This window comes from Lithobates pipiens, unplaced genomic scaffold (assembly GCF_037356315.1).
Source record: "Lithobates pipiens isolate NorthernLeopardFrog02 unplaced genomic scaffold, aLitPip1_a1.2 Scaffold_37, whole genome shotgun sequence".
NCBI classification, from domain to species: Eukaryota; Metazoa; Chordata; class Amphibia; order Anura; family Ranidae; genus Lithobates; species Lithobates pipiens.
In genome coordinates this window covers 1,206,462-1,223,744 of record NW_027507825.1, presented here as the reverse complement: position 1 = coordinate 1,223,744, position 17,283 = coordinate 1,206,462, and the positions used below count along the sequence as shown (strand labels likewise).

At 48.5% G+C, this 17,283-nt stretch overlaps 1 protein-coding gene across 4 annotated transcripts in view; it reads right to left on the bottom strand.

Annotated features, from left to right (window-relative positions):
• BEGAIN (brain enriched guanylate kinase associated) overlaps positions 1–17,283 on the bottom strand; it is a 140,316-nt gene continuing 123,033 nt past the window's right edge. For 3 of the 4 annotated variants that reach the window (XM_077466649.1, XM_077466650.1, XM_077466648.1), the window contains 3 exons: positions 14,257–14,364; positions 12,393–12,476; positions 1–5,161 (listed from right to left, as the gene is read on the bottom strand). In XM_077466649.1, the coding sequence (XP_077322775.1) occupies positions 3,791–5,161; positions 12,393–12,476; positions 14,257–14,364 (1,563 nt within the window). In that variant the 3' untranslated portion in view covers positions 1–3,790. The remainder of the gene's footprint in view (positions 5,162–12,392; positions 12,477–14,256; positions 14,365–17,283) is intronic. The other variant, XM_077466651.1, reaches the window with a different exon arrangement.

Genomic DNA, 17,283 nt, shown 5'->3' with positions numbered 1-17,283 from the left:
CCCCCCCCTAAGGTTTGAAGGGAAGTAAACTGGCCCTTTGGTTGAGAAGTCTGGAGACCCCTGATATAGAGGAACAATAATGAAAATGTAGAAGACTTACCTGTGGTGTACAGTGTATAAATGTTGGGGTGCCGGTAAAAGTCCTATATGCGATTCTTTGCAATTTATGGGATATTGGAGTCCTTCTATGTGATCTGCACATGCTGCTTTGTTTGACCGCAAATATTGTCTTCCAGCTCCTGAGTGTGCACAGCAGTGTCACCTATCCTAGCCCGCTGCTTGTTTTCTGGCACCGCTACACAAGTCAGGAGCTGACAGGACGGTAAATGTGCTCTGTGACCCCCAAACGGGGGAAAGCTGAACCGGTAGATGCAGAGGCAAATCTTCTGTAAGCAGCCACAATCTACCAATAACATCGAGGTTCTTGCATCAGCCCAATCATGAGCGATTTCTTTGCTGTAATATCGTTGTGTCTGTGTGGAGTTTCTATCATTGGGAAGGTTTGTTTGTCCCATTTCCACGCCGGCTCCCCGTTTGGTAGTGCTGCACAGTGGTTGTACTGCTCCTCACTCCATGCAGGTCAGTCCGTCTGCTCAGGCTGAGAACACAATGATGGACTCGCAATGCTTTTCTCCAGCAGTCGTAGTTTTGTGTGGCCAATCAGACAGACTGACGCTAGAAGGAGGATCTGCGATGTGTCAAGTGCCGTCATGAAAAATATGGAACAAGCAAGCATGTAAAAAAAAAAAGTGAAGGTCACATCAAAAATCACTTTCAGGTAACAATAATAACAACTCAAACTTACTGAAAAGAACGTTTTCCCTTTAACTTTAGATTTTTATGGCTAAATGTAAACGATCGTTCGGGCTTTGGTTCAATTATTTGTCTCCTGGCCTTTGAAATGTGACTGCGAGGCCGCCGCTCCCTTCCTGACAAACCTGATCTGGTAAGGTATGGCAGAAGACTGCTCTCCCAATGATTGGACAGGCTCTAGAGGTATCCATCATGGTGGAGGGAACATTGGAGCGGTTGTATTTGCTGCATTGGCACCTCAGAAATTCTACACAAGCATAGTACTAGCCATACGTATATGGAACTGACGCTAATAGCAATTAAATATAAATCTGCCTGAACCCTTAACTTAACCCTGATCCCACAGAATGGACAATGCATTGGAATCATAGGCATGCGCACAGGGTGTGCCGGGTGTGCCTGAGCATACCCTAATCACCTAATGCACTAGCATTAGCAGCGGGGAAACGGGAAAGATCTCCTTTTTACCGGCTCTGCCATAAAGGAAATGCTTACACCAGCCTTTTGTCAACCTTTTCAACACAGAGGAACCCTTGAAATGGTTCTCCGGTCTGGAGGAACCCTCTGCTAAAAATTAGAACTCTACAACTCATGATACATTAGTGGGATGGCCATTGGGAAGAATGGTCCTTACACTTGTGGTCATTGGGAAGAATGGTCCTTACACTTGTGGTCATTGGGAAGAATGGTCCTTACACTTGTGGTCATTGGGAAGAATGGTCCTTACACTTGTGGTCAGTGGGAAGACTGGTCCTTACACTTGTGGTCAGTGGGAAGAATGGTCCTTACACTTGTGGTCATTGGGAAGAATGGTCCTTACACTTGTGGTCATTGGGAAGAATGGTCCTTACACTTGTGGTCATTGGGAAGAATGGTCCTTACACTTGTGGTCAGTGGGAAGAATGGTCCTTACACTTGTGGTCATTGGGAAGAATGGTCCTTACACTTGTGGTCATTGGGAAGAATGGTCCTTACACTTGTGGTCAGTGTGAAGAATGGTCCTTACACTTGTGGTCATTGGGAAGAATGGTCCTTACACTTGTGGTCAGTGGGAAGAATGGTCCTTACACTTGTGGTCATTGGGAAGAATGGTCCTTACACTTGTGGTCATTGGGAAGAATGGTCCTTACACTTGTGGTCATTGGGAAGAATGGTCCTTACACTTGTGGTCAGTGGGAAGAATGGTCCTTACACTTGTGGTCATTGGGAAGAATGGTCCTTACACTTGTGGTCATTGGGAAGAATGGTCCTTACACTTGTGGTCAGTGTGAAGAATGGTCCTTACACTTGTGGTCATTGGGAAGAATGGTCCTTACACTTGTGGTCATTGGGAAGAATGGTCCTTACACTTGTGGTCATTGGGAAGAATGGTCCTTACACTTGTGGTCATTGGGAAAAATGGTCCTTACACTTGTGGTCAATGGGAAGAATGGTCCTTACACTTGTGGTCAATGGGAAGAATGGTCCTTACACTTGTGGTCATTGGGAAGAATGGTCCTCACACTTGTGGTCATTGGGAAGAATTACCTCCTTACAGAGAGCTAAAAAGATCAATGGTGTCAGTGGGAACTTATCTGAGAGGCAGAAATGGCCGAATGCTGAAGGAACCCCTACAACCTCTGGAGGAACCCTGGTTGAGAATCACTGGCTTACTCGCTTCTCTTTCCCTGTGCTGGCAGGGAGGTCAATGTGCCAGGGCCACATATACAGTATACAGACACACACGCACACACACGTGTGTCTGAGCTTTGGGGTGCACACCCTAATGCAATAGGCTTTGCACACCTATGATTGGAATCAATGGGGGAGGTGAATGACAGTGCTTCCTGGGGGTTTTATAGGTATAATGGCTTCAAAAAACACAAAATGGTGGCGCTTTCAGTGGCAATGGGGGCTTACAGAAGCTCCAGTCAAGGTAACCCGGGCCAGTTAAAGGCCTCTCACTGGCCTCCTCACTCGTCTTCACAGAAATATAAAAAAAAAAAAATTAAAGTACAAGTACACAAATAATGAAATACACAAAAAAGGGTGGAAAAACCCCAAATATAACACCCCTAAAAGCCCATTTACACCGATGCAGTGCAGTAATGCTCCTGGTATTGTAGGGTGCATAACACACAATGGTGTGCTGCGGTGCAATTCATTCTTAATGACACTTCAACACACCTGGCCAATACACCAGAAGAACGAAGTATGGTGGCACACAAGGGTGCATTGAGGTGTTCTGCCTTGTTGAAAATGGGGCAGGCTGTCTTCTCTGCGCATCGCCAACCCATGCCAAGGAAGAGGCCACCTTAATACAATGTACCGGTGTGAAGGGCTCTGAAAAAATCGAAACTACCAGAAATACACAAACAAAAAAATAACTACATCCTGCAAATAAAATTTCAAGAAAAATTTCCTGGTCACTCTGCCATCCCTACACATACCTACACCTACCTACCTGTACCTACCATACAAAAGCCATAGATCTAGAACCAGTGACTTGAGCCTCAATCCTCAGCCACCTATGAACAAGAAATTTACAACCTACATAATACTAAAATAATTCCGTAAAGCCAATGCCAAATACAACCGGGTCACCACCTGGTCCAGCAGACGTTCAGAGTTTGCTTGGAGTTTACTCACACGTTCCTCTGGAAATAATGGTCACCTCCAAGGCTTGTACAAACATGAGCAGATAAAAGGAGACAATACATGAAAATGCCCGACTTCACCAGATCAGATTTCTTAGAAAAGTGGAGTTCTACTTTAATATGAGGTAATCTTTATATGTACAAGGTCATTAACATTTGTTTTGTTTTTTTCTTCTTCTTAAACTGGAAGCTTTCCACAAAAAAAGTGCAAGTTACACGAACATGGAATAAAACAACTGGTAATACTGGCACGCTAGCATCATCAGAACCCCACGGCGTTCCCATCATCCTTTGTGTCAATGCGTACGCTGCAATGTTGCTTATTGCAATCTGGAAGATCATTAATTTAAGAGGGTGCCGTACAATTGTGCTTTTGTAAGACTGTCTTTCCTAGTTAAGCCGATGCTCCCAGTTCTTTGGAATGGCTGGGGCTTGCCGTGGAAACTGGCGTGTCCTTGGTCAATGGAAGACTGGTGTAAGTCTGAGGCCTCGATGGGGCTTTGATTCAGAGATTCTGCTGAACTGTTTGGGCTGACGTCTACATATTCCCTCTTGACCGACGAGTTGGAATCCAAGCTTTTGCTCCCTAGCTGGACCGACATCCGCTCACTTTTTTGGTCTCTTGTTTCTTTTGCCTTAAAAGAAGATAGCATTTCTTGTTTACAACTGGCGCTGATGTCGATTTTCAAGCCAGAGTCCGTTCTTAGGAAGCAAGAGTCTCCCATTCTGCTTTGACAAACCTCTTCTCCTTCCGAAAAGCTATCCTGCTTGTAACTGGCATACAGCGGGCTTATGGGGCTCTCCAGCTGTTTAACTGGACTTGGTGCAAAATACTGTTCTGTAAAACTACACTGCGATATTCTGCCATCGTTGCTGAAAGAGTATGCGCCGATATCTTCTACGCTCAGCTGCCTCCACCTTGTCGGCAAGTCTTCTTCGGAAAGGTTTGAGCTTCTACACTCGCTGTGTGACTTGTGAGATCCCTGTTGAGTACGGAGTCTGGAGAAGTGAAATGGTTCCTCTACGTAGGAAGAAGATCTTATGAAGTTTGGAGATACCGCGTTTTCGGGACTGTGCTCCATGTGCTGGACAGACTTGGACTTTACAAAGCGAGGACTGGCTGCATGTTCGTAGCCGGTGGTGGACTTCCTTTCGAAGAGGTCATCTCGGTTTCCCATGTATATGGCCTGTTGGGAAGCGGTCAACGTATTGGCTTGGTTGTTCTCTTTCTCTTCGGAAGTAGCGCTGAAGCTGGAGTAGGAACTTGATGTTGGTAAAGATGCTACATATTCATTGAAGGCTTCGTGTGAAAAACTTGAGTGGAAGCCGTCTTCTACCGTGCTGTCTGTGGAGTTCTGAGATCTCAGGAAGACCTCGCCTTTGACCTGTACGTCAAAACTCTGCCTCCGGTCTCTCCTCCTTTCTTCTGGGCAGTACAGGGCCGTGTCACTACAGTAGATCTCCGACTTGAACTGCTGCCTCTGGCGGAACTTCTCCTCCGGTTCTTGACTTGCTTGTTCATAAGTAAGGTCCCTCATTGAAGTACTTGATAGATGTGAAGAGAGGCTGCTGGGATCGGGCTTTTCCAGCACCTTAGCAATGACACAAGTAGGAACGCTGTCAGCATATGTAGCGTTAGAGAGGGGCACACTTAGTTTACACCCATGCTTTTCCAAGTGTTCACTTACTCTTTCCTGGAAGTCGGCTGGCAGCTGCAGGCAAAAAAAAAAAAAAAGTGTCAAAATTTAGTATTAAATGTTATGAAATAAAGAAAAACACGTTCCATTGGAAACATTTACATCAGACGTGATAACCAACAGAGGAATTCTTTTCACAATCATATTTTTAGCTCCATGATTAATCCTGTGTCTGTCGCTGTGTCTGCCCGGGAGATGACCGGCCTCCATGCGTGGAACCTCAGACTTCCGGCTGATAAATATATCTTTGCTGATTCATCATCATTCTGCTTAGAGGATTACTAACGAGGGACATCTTCCATAGAAAAACACATTTAAAGTGTTTGTAAACCCTCCACATACCCAGTGAAGTGACCGGCCTCAGGTCATACACAGAGAGGAAACAAACCCTCCTACATAAGTTGTACCTGTTTTTCTGAAGCCATCTTCCCCCTACATTCAAAGTGCAGAATTTACACAGGATCTCTCTAAAAAGAAGGGGCTGAGAGTTGGTTGGAGGGAAGGGACAACCCCCCCCCCCCGCCCTCCTTCACACAGCACACAGGAACAGAGCTGAGGCTGTTGATCACAGGCTGTGTGCTGGAGCTCCTTCCTGTCACCTTTTATCTTTTGGTGTCAGGAAAACTTGTCAGAAGTGACTCATATAGATTGCAGAGGAAAGAGGGGGAGAGGGGCATGCAGAGGAAGGAGGGGGAGAGGGGCGGAGGAGGAGACTCATGCAGAAGGGGGAGAAGGAGACTCATGCAGAACGCAGAGGTAGGAGGGGGAGGAGCAGACTCATGGAGAACGCAGAGGAAGGAGGGGGAGGGGGGAGGAGGAGACTCATGCAGAACGCAGGGGGAGGGGGGAGGAGCAGACTCATGGAGAACGCAGAGGGGGGAGGAGGAGACTCATGCAGAACACAGAGGAAGGAGGGGGAGAGGGGCGGAGGAAAGAGTAAGTGAACACTTGGAAAAGCATGGGTGTAAACTAAGTGTGCCCCTCTCTAACACTACATATGCTGACAGCGTTCCTACTTGTGTCATTGCTAAGGTGCTGGAAAAGCCTGATCCCAGCAGCCTCTCTTCACATCTATCAAGTACTTCAATGAGGGACCTTACTTATGAACAAGCAAGTCAAGAACCGGAGGAGAAGTTCCGCCAGAGGCAGCAGTTCATGCAGAATGCAGAGGAAGGAGGGGAGGAGGAGATCCATGCAGAACGCAGAGGAAGGAGGGGGAGGGGGAGGAGGAGACTCATACAGATAGCAGAGGAAGGAGGGGGAGGAGGAGACTCCTGCAGAACGCAGAGGAAGGAGGGGGAGAGGGGAGGAGGAGATCCATGCAGAACGCAGAGGAAGGAGGGGGAGGGGGAGGAGGAGACTCATACAGATAGCAGAGGAAGGAGGGGGAGGAGGAGACTCATGCAGAACGCAGAGGAAGGAGGGGGAGGAGGAGACTCCTGCAGAATGCAGAGGAAGGAGCGGGAGGAGGAGACTCATGCAGAACGCAGAGGAAGGAGGGGGAGGAGGAGACTCCTGCAGAACGCAGAGGAAGGAGCGGGAGGAGGAGACTCATGCAGAACGCAGAGGAAGGAGGGGGAGGAGGAGACTCCTGCAGAACGCGGAGGAAGGAGCGGGAGGAGGAGACTCATGCAGAACGCAGAGGAAGGAGGGGGAGGAGGAGACTCCTGCAGAACGCAGAGGAAGGAGCGGGAGGAGGAGACTCCTGCAGAACGCAGAGGAAGGAGGAGACTCATGCAGAACGCAGAGGAAGGAGGGGGAGAGGGGAGGAAGAGACTCCTGCAGAACGCAGAGGAAGGAGCGGGAGGAGGAGACTCATGAAGAACGCAGAGGAAGGAGCGGGAGGAGGAGACTCATGCAGAACGCAGAGGAAGGAGGGGGAGGAGGAGACTCATGCAGAACGCAGAGGAAGGAGCGGGAGGAGGAGACTCCTGCAGAATGCAGAGGAAGGAGCGGGAGGAGAAGACTCATGCAGAACACAGAGGAAGGAGGGGGAGGAGGAGACTCATGCAGAACGCAGAGGGGGGGAGGAGGAGACTCATGCAGAACGCAGAGGAAGGAGCGGGAGGGGGGAGGAGGAGACTCATGCAGAACGCAGAGGGGGGGAGGGGGAGGAGGAGACTCATGCAGATAGCAGAGGAAGGAGCGGGAGGGGGGAGGAGGAGACTCATGCAGAACGCAGAGGGGGAGGAGGAGACTCATGCAGATAGCAGAGGAAGGAGGGAGCAGACAGAAATGACACTTATGCCGTGTACACACGACCGGACTTTGACAGTAAAAGTCAGATGGAACGAACCTGGCGGACAATTCGACCGTGTGGCGTGGGCTTCATCGGACCTTTGCTGTCCAAAAATCAGAGGGACTTTAGATTTAGAACGCGTTTCAAATTTTTCAGACGGACTCGAGTCTGTATGCTGGTCCGATGGATGCTAGGGCTGCTATTGGCTATGAACTTCCTTATTCTAGTCCGGTCGTACGTCATCACGTTGGAATCCGTAGGACTTTGGTGTGATTGTGTGTGGCCAAGTCCGTTTGTTCGGAAAGTGCGTCGGAACTCCGCCGAAAGTCTGCCGGAAAGTCCGGTGGTGTGTACGCCGAATTAATGCTCCGGAATGAGACCAGTATACACTATGGATACGTTTTGTTCAGATTTCATGTCTGAGGTTTCTAAACACTTGAAGTCTGATGGACTTCTGTGATAAGTGGAGTAGTTTCCGGTCCTCAGATTCCTAGTCAGTGGCTTTGCTTGCAGTTTCCATGTTTTCCCATTGATATGGACTCTCTCCTCATAAGTTGCTTTTCTCTGATAACCCTAAAAATATACTTGGTGGGTAACCACCATGCAACCTTTTTTTCTTTATATGCTTGTCTGCATCTTATGCTTGGAAATGAGGCAGACTGGATGGAGGACTTGGTCTTCTTTCTGCCGTCACTCTTCTCTGTTTTCTCTGGGGGTGGCTCTACACTGTTTTTAGGGTTCACTATTCAGGTGTGGGTACTTGGGATGTACACATCGGGCAGGCTGTGGATGGGTTAGGTAAGCAGCCGGGGGTGTAGGTTTACGCCCCAGACACGGGGGGGGGGGCCGGAGTAAGTCCACTTTGTCTAAAAAGCACACTTACCCAATAAAGCAGATCTTCCAGAAACCTGTAAATCCGGGGTTGTTGAATAGTAATAAATCTCAGAGGTTTTGGGGCTTGGAGTTCTGCAGTTCTACAAATTACTGGCAGAAGCATCGTCTGGTAAAATAGGATTTGTGACGGGAGTCACTTTGGACGGGGGGGGGGGGGCCCAGTGGAACCCAGAATCCATTAGAGAGGTTGGGAAACCCTTGTTTCAGCTCCACATGCACCTTCTATGTCTAAGTCACCCCATGTCTATTAGGGGCACAGGGTGACCGAGAGACCCAGTCTGATCTGCACTAATCTGACTCTCTGTACCCCGAATAGACACAGGGTGACTTAGACATAGGAGGGGAGCTGAAACAAGGGTTTCCAACCTCCCCAAGGGATTCTGGGTTCCACAGGCCCCCCACCCAAAAGTGACTCCCGTCACAGGATTGTCTGTGGAAATCATTGTAAATACACGGCGGCTTGACTCCACCTACCAAACATTGTAAATGATGTGGGGGCGGAGTCTGGTTGTCCAAAATGTAACAGGGACAGTAAACATCTCTTCCCTGGACTCTGCGACTAATCTCTCCAACTAAGGATTTTCACATATGTCATAGGACCTCCGTGTATGATGGTGGGGGATGGTGTTCTTGGGGTCATAGGACCTTCATGTATGAAGGTGGGGGATGGTGTTCTTGGGGTCATAGGCAGCATTCGATGTTCATTAGCAGACTTCAGACGGACCTGTACATGTGATTTCCTGAGCAGGGGGACCTTGCGGGAACTCCAGGATCCTCCCGTGTAGTTCTGGGTGGATTCCTCACCGTTTTCATGATCATTGAACCTTCACAAGGTGAGATCTTGTATGGAGCCCCAGACCGAGGGAGACTGACCATTATTTTGTGTTTCTTATATTTGTGAATAATCCCACCAACTGTTGTCACCTCTCACCAAGCTGCTTGTCGATGGTCTTGTAGCCCATTCCAGCCTTGTGTAGGTCTCCAATCTTCTCCCCGATATCCTTGGACAGATCTTTGGTCTTGGTCATGGTGGAGAGATTGGAATTTGATTGATTTCTTCTGTGGACAGGTGCATTTTATACAGTAAACAAGCTGAGATTAGGAGCACTCCCTTTAAGAGAGTTCTAATCTCAGCTTTTTACCTGTATAGAAGATACCTGGGAGGGAGAAATCATGCTGATTGATCAGGGTTCACATACTTATTTCACTCATTAAAATGCAAATCAATTTATAACTTTTTTGAAATGTGTTTTTCTGGATATTTTTGTTGTTATTCTCTCTCTGTTATAATAAACCGACCAATAAAATTATAGACTGATCATTTCTTTGTCAGTGGGGCAAATGTACAAAATCAGCAGCCGATCGAATACTTTTCCCTCTCTGTATCAGAAAATGACAATGTTGAACAGAAGCACACTGCCATCTAAAAGACCTTTTCCTTAATCAAGCCTCAGGTTAAATATGATCCCAATATGTCATAGAGTAGCTGACATAGTGATCACATGATCAAGAAGAATCTGATTGGTTCCTGATTGTTAGAGGGGACAAAACTGTCAGTAGCAGCCATGCAATGTGCCATCTGATGGCTGTCAAAACATTTATTAATGTATCCTCAGCATGGAGCTCCGCATACAGACCACAGGCTGGAAGAGGGGAAAAGAAATTATTTTCTGTCAGGTCACCTTCTTCCTAAAATAGATCGGTGTGATGCCAGGAGAATCCACCCGCATCCTCCACCCCGATACCAGGAGAATCCACCCGCATCCTCCACCCCAATACCAGGAGAATCCACCCGCATCCTCCACCCCGATACCAGGAGAAACCACCCGCATCCTCCACCCCGATACCAGGAGAATCCACCCGCATCCTCCACCCCGATACCAGGAGAAACCACCCGCATCCTCCACCCCAATACCAGGAGAATCCACCCGCATCCTCCACCCCAATACCAGGAGAATCCACCCGCATCCTCCACCCCAATACCAGGAGAATCCACCCGCATCCTCCACCCCAATACCAGGAGAATCCACCCGCATCCTCCACCCCGATACCAGGAGAAACCACCCGCATCCTCCACCCCGATACCAGGAGAATCCACCCGCATCCTCCACCCCGATACCAGGAGAATCCACCCGCATCCTCCACCCCGATACCAGGAGAATCCACCCGCATCCTCCACCCCGATACCAGGAGAAACCACCCGCATCCTCCACCCCGGTACCAGGAGAATCCACCCGCATCCTCCACCCCAATACCAGGAGAATCCACCCGCATCCTCCACCCCGATACCAGGAGAATCCACCCGCATCCTCCACCCCGGTACCAGGAGAAACCACCCGCATCCTCCACCCCAATACCAGGAGAATCCACCCGCATCCTCCACCCCAATACCAGGAGAAACCACCCGCATCCTCCACCCCGATACCAGGAGAATCCACCCGCATCCTCCACCCCAATACCAGGAGAATCCACCCGCATCCTCCACCCCAATACCAGGAGAATCCACCCGCATCCTCCACCCCAATACCAGGAGAAACCACCCGCATCCTCCACCCCAATACCAGGAGAATCCACCCGCATCCTCCACCCCGATACCAGGAGAAACCACCCGCATCCTCCACCCCGATACCAGGAGAAACCACCCGCATCCTCCACCCCGATACCAGGAGAATCCACCCGCATCCTCCACCCCAATACCAGGAGAAACCACCCGCATCCTCCACCCCGATACCAGGAGAATCCACCCGCATCCTCCACCCCGATACCAGGAGAATCCACCCGCATCCTCCACCCCGATACCAGGAGAATCCACCCGCATCCTCCACCCCGATACCAGGAGAATCCACCCGCATCCTCCACCCCGATACCAGAAGAATCCACCCGCATCCTCCACCCCGATACCAGGAGAATCCACCCGCATCCTCCACCCCGATACCAGGAGAATCCACCCGCATCCTCCACCCCGATACCAGGAGAATCCACCCGCATCCTCCACCCCGATACCAGGAGAATCCACCCGCATCCTCCACCCCGATACCAGGAGAAACCACCCGCATCCTCCACCCCAATACCAGGAGAATCCACCCGCATCCTCCACCCCAATACCAGGAGAATCCACCCGCATCCTCCACCCCAATACCAGGAGAATCCACCCGCATCCTCCACCCCAATACCAGGAGAAACCACCCGCATCCTCCACCCCAATACCAGGAGAATCCACCCGCATCCTCCACCCCGATACCAGGAGAATCCACCCGCATCCTCCACCCCGATACCAGGAGAAACCACCCGCATCCTCCACCCCAATACCAGGAGAATCCACCCGCATCCTCCACCCCGATACCAGGAGAATCCACCCGCATCCTCCACCCCGATACCAGGAGAATCCACCCTCATCCTCCACCCCGATACCAGGAGAATCCACCCGCATCCTCCACCCCGATACCAGGAGAATCCACCCGCATCCTCCACCCCGATACCAGGAGAATCCACCCGCATCCTCCACCCCGATACCAGGAGAATCCACCCGCATCCTCCACCCCGATACCAGGAGAATCCACCCGCATCCTCCACCCCGATACCAGGAGAATCCACCCGCATCCTCCACCCCGATACCAGGAGAATCCACCCGCATCCTCCACCCCGATACCAGGAGAATCCACCCGCATCCTCCACCCCGATACCAGGAGAATCCACCCGCATCCTCCACCCCGATACCAGGAGAATCCACCCGCATCCTCCACCCCGATACCAGGAGAATCCACCCGCATCCTCCACCCCGATACCAGGAGAATCCACCCGCATCCTCCACCCCAATACCAGGAGAATCCACCGGCATCCTCCACCCCAATACCAGGAGAATCCACCGGCATCCTCCACCCCGATACCAGGAGAATCCACCCGCATCCTCCACCCCGATACCAGGAGAAACCACCCGCATCCTCCACCCCAATACCAGGAGAATCCACCCGCATCCTCCACCCCAATTCCAGGAGAAACCACCCGCATTCTCCACCTAAATACCAATAAAAACCACCCGCATCCTCCACCCCAATGCCAAGAAAAACCACCCGCATGCTTCCACCCCCTATCACTTAGTCATGAACCACCAACCTCAGACAGCTTGTGTGCTCTGTAGAAGCCTTTGCTGCACTGCAGTAACTGAGAGGCCAAGTTGCAGTCTTTTCGATACAGCTCCTAAAGAGTGAACATACAATAAGATTGAAGGTCACAAAGCAAGATCAAAGATTGCACAGCAAGATCGAAGGTCACACAACAAGATCAAAGGCAATATTGCTGTACATGGGAGCAAACAGCTTTTGCTGCAATATTTACATTCAGGTCAGAGATTTTGCCATGTAATACTTTTTTCTGCCATTAGAAGTCCCTCCTAACCCATGTGGACCTGGACAGTACCTCATCTTTCTGTCACTCTGCTTTCTCCTCCTATCAGCATGCTCTGCGCACTGCAGTGAAATTGTTTGGCTCCCTGTGCTGCTTCTCCCTACCCTAGTTTGAGCTCTGCTGTAAAGAAGATTGCAGGAGACTGATACAAGGTAATCTTAGATGCTTGTATTAATGAATACAGACCTGCAATGACGAGTGCCCAGATCTCCTTCCTATTCTGTATTCTCTATAATGGATCAGACCCGCATTGTACCCCATTATATGGTGTCATAGTTCAGCTCTAAGACCCGTCTTGTACCCCATTATATGGTGTCATAGTTCAGCTCTAAGACCCGCCTTGTATCCAATTATATGGTGTCATAGTTCAGCTCTAAGACCCGTCTTGTACCCCATTATATGGTGTCATGGTTCAGCTCTAAGACCCGTCTTGTACCCCATTATATGGTGTCATAGTTTAGCTCTAAGACCCGCCTTGTACCCCATTATATGGTGTCATGGTTCAGCTCTAAGACCCGCCTTGTACCCCATTATATGGTGTCATGGTTCAGCTCTAAGACCCGTCTTGTACCCCATTATATGGTGTCATGGTTCAGCTCTAAGACCTGCCTTGTACCCCATTATATAGTGTCATAGTTTAGCTCTAAGACCCGCCTTGTACCCCATTATATGGTGTCATGGTTCAGCTCTAAGACCTGCCTTGTACCCCATTATATAGTGTCATAGTTTAGCTCTAAGACCCGCCTTGTACCCCATTATATGGTGTCATGGTTCAGCTCTAAGACCCGTCTTGTACCCCATTATATGGTGTCATAGTTTAGCTCTAAGACCCGCCTTGTACCCCATTATATGGTGTCATGGTTCAGCTCTAAGACCCGCCTTGTACCCCATTATATAGTGTCATAGTTTAGCTCTAAGACCCGCCTTGTACCCCATTATATGGTGTCATGGTTCAGCTCTAAGACCCGCCTTGTACCCCATTATATGGTGTCATAGTTTAGCTCTAAGACCCGCCTTGTACCCCATTATATGGTGTCATGGTGCAGCTCTAAGACCCGCCTTGTACCCCATTATATGGTGTCATGGTGCAGCTCTAAGACTCGATATAAAGCAAATGGAGAAATTGGAATACTTTGCATGGCTAAGCTTTGTGGCAGACCTGTGTAAATCTCAGGACTGAATGGACAGAAATACAAACCTTTTTACAGGTAAAAACCATCTCCCATATGCGACTTTCATCCATGTTTTTGCAGTTCGGATTTACTACAAAACTGGAGGGTGCAGAATCTGGTGCAGCCAATCAGCTTATAACTTCAGCTTCTTCAATGAAGCTTTGACAATCAAACCTGGAAGCTGATTGGTTTCTATGCAGAGCTGCACCAGACTTTGCACTCTCCAGTTTTAATAAATCCCCCCCCCCCCCCCCCCCCCGGTCACACCTCCAGCCACACTGTTCCTGTATCTTCTATGGCAGACAAAGATAAGAGACATTCATTTCTTATATTTAGTGATTAATGATTGGTAATGTTTTATCTGTCTATGGAGGATTCGATTTTATTGGTTGTCCACTTACGTTGTCCTCGGAGAGTTTCTCGATGGTCACCTTGGCCTCCAGCAGATGATTATTGAGCGCGATCACCTCGTGACCCAAAGCTCTCTTCTCCTCTTCATAATGCTGTCCCTGGAAATACACTGGCATTAGAGAATGGGTTGTCCCTCCGCTGCAATCGAGGTAAAATGAGGCAATTAATGGTGGATGGGGATGGATGGAGATCTGCGTCCAATCCGGACACAGAAACCTAATTTACATTGAAAGCCTGGAACCCCAGAGGAGGGAGAAGCTCGGCTCTCCTAGGAGCTCCATACTCAGGAAGACAATCTCCATTCCTAAATTCCAAAAAAGAAATCCCGTGTGAGATAAATGTGGATCTGAGCAGCAAATCCCCCGTGATATACCATACACAGTCCAACTCTTATAGCAAAGGAGTCGCACTGAGAAGCGATAAGAAAAAAAACCATAAACTAAATAGACTAAATCATATATAAATTATAATGAAAAAATAAAATAAAAAAGTCTAATATGTGAAGAGAAAGAGATGATCCTCTTCTATGTTCATTTATTGGTAAAGGTGCAATAAATCTCCACTACCAACAAAGGTTGTTGGACTTGTGAGGCCACCAAATGGGAGGAGTACACACTCACCAGCTGTACTGTGACCCCCTAATTAAAGAGAAGTCATCCGCACGTGATCAGAGGTCAGAAGGACGGCCCATCTTTGATCAGCTCACAGATAACTCACATTTTACACGATCGGACCCTCTCCTTTCTTTATATACTCTCATTGATCACATATACGGGGCGATGCCCAACTGAGAACCAGTTATAACCGCCCACACGAGGCGGAGCCGGGGGAGTGACCATTAGGCGATCCGGGGCTGGGTGCCCTATTGGAAGCGCAGTTGGAGGTCAGACTACAGCTGGTGAGTGTGTACTCTTCCCATGTGCTGGTGGCCTCACGGGTCCAATGACCTTTGTTGGTAGTGGAGATTTATTGCACATTTACAAATAATTGAATATAGAAGAGGAAGATCATTTCTGTTTTTCTCTTCACATATTGGACTTTTTTTTTTTCGTTTCATCATAATTTATATGTGATTTAGTCTATTTATTTTGGTTCTACATTCCTGTTCTTGTCCTTGTTCTGTATAGAAAGAATGTCCAACCGGACGGGGCTACAGCCAGTGAGGATCTTTGTTCCCCCAACAATCTGGTGATCTAGAAACATTCCTCATATCTGAAGGCTGACCAATGGGGAGGGGCAATGTGCTACTGGACTATAAGGTGCTGGTAATGCAACCAATTCTTGCTTGTGCCCGACTAACCTTCTAAAAGATGGAGGTAGGTCAAGTCTTGGCTTACAATATCATTAATGTGTTCTTCAACCAAACATCTGCAAGATATGAGCCGGGGACACCGAACATCCTCTCAATCCCCACCACTCCATAACATCCACTGATAACTGAGCCACCATTCCCACAATGACTTCCTATACATACCCCCCCTTCGGATCCGAGACCCCCCTCCACCATTCCCACAATTACTTCCTATACATACCCCCCCCGGATCTGAGAGCCCCCTCCATCAATCCCACATTGACTACCTATAAACCCCCCGGATCCGAGAGCCCCCTCCACCATTCCCACAATGACCTCCTATACATAGCCCCCCTCGGATCTGAGAGCCCCTCCACCATTCCCACAATTAATTCCTATACACCCCCCCTCGGATCCAAGATCCCCCCCTCCACCATTCCCACAATGATCTCCTATACATACCCCCCCCCTCTGGATCTGAGAGCCCCCTCCAACATTCCCACAATGACCTCCTATACATACCCCCCTCTGGATCTGAGAGCCCCCTCCACCATGCACAGTGTGCCCCCTGTACTCTAGAGGTAGGGATGCAGCCGCACACTTGCTGATGGTTATGGAGAAGTGATTTCATTTTGTCTGTAAATAACACAATTATGACATCACAAAATCTCCCATCTGTAAAAAACTGTAACCAATCAATAAAGTAAGCAAACAATAGAGAATTCTCTCCTATAAAATCTGTAAAAATATCAAGATAAAAATGTGACAAAGTCTGTTTGCTTCTCATGCAATTCACAGTGCCTGGAACTATAATACATCTAGAGCTGCACAATTAATCGTTAAAAAAAAAAATGCGTTCTCGATTCAACCCCCCCGATGATCTCGAAAGCAGAGTTTGCTGATTCTTTCATATAACAAGTGGAGAGACTTATCTGCTCACTCAGTAACTGACAGTAATCACACCTCCCAACATTCTGAGATGGGAATGAGGGACACCTATCAGTAAAAGTATGCTGGCATAGGACACACCCCCTGCCACACCCCATTAAAGGAGAATTGTACAAAAAAAAAACAAGATTGGTTAAACCCACAAAATGCTTTTTTTACCATTAATATCACTTTATATTGCTTTTGCAATTTACAAATGCAACAATTCAGAAATCAGATGAATGGTTTAGTGCTGGAGAACACTTTTTGATAGATAAAAAGTGCATTTTATATATGTAACGGAATGTCTCACACTCCGCTTGAGTGCTTTCATCATATACCGCTTCCCCCCAGTCTGAATATAGATATCAGATATTCCAACCGCTGACAACCACAAAGCAAGACGAGACTTGTTTAGGTCAGACTTGTTGTCACCGAGTTTCACACAATAGATTATACATTATCATAGGTATAAACACAGGACACCTGCTCACAATAGCAGGAGCTCCAGCAGGAGTCGCCCGTCTCCTACATTGTACAGAGGTGATCGGCTCTCTCAACTAACATGTTGAGTTCAGAATCAAACAAACCAAGAATATTCTTTACATATATCCTGGGAGATATTGTGGATACATGTTACTGTCCCATTTTAAATAATCCAAGTCATATTTTCTCAATCACCCTGTGCCAGGATGGTGACTTAGACATAGGAGGTGCATGGGCATCTGAAACACGGGTTTCCCAACCTCTCCAAGGGATTCTGGGTTCCACAGGCCCCCCGTCACAATATACAACTATA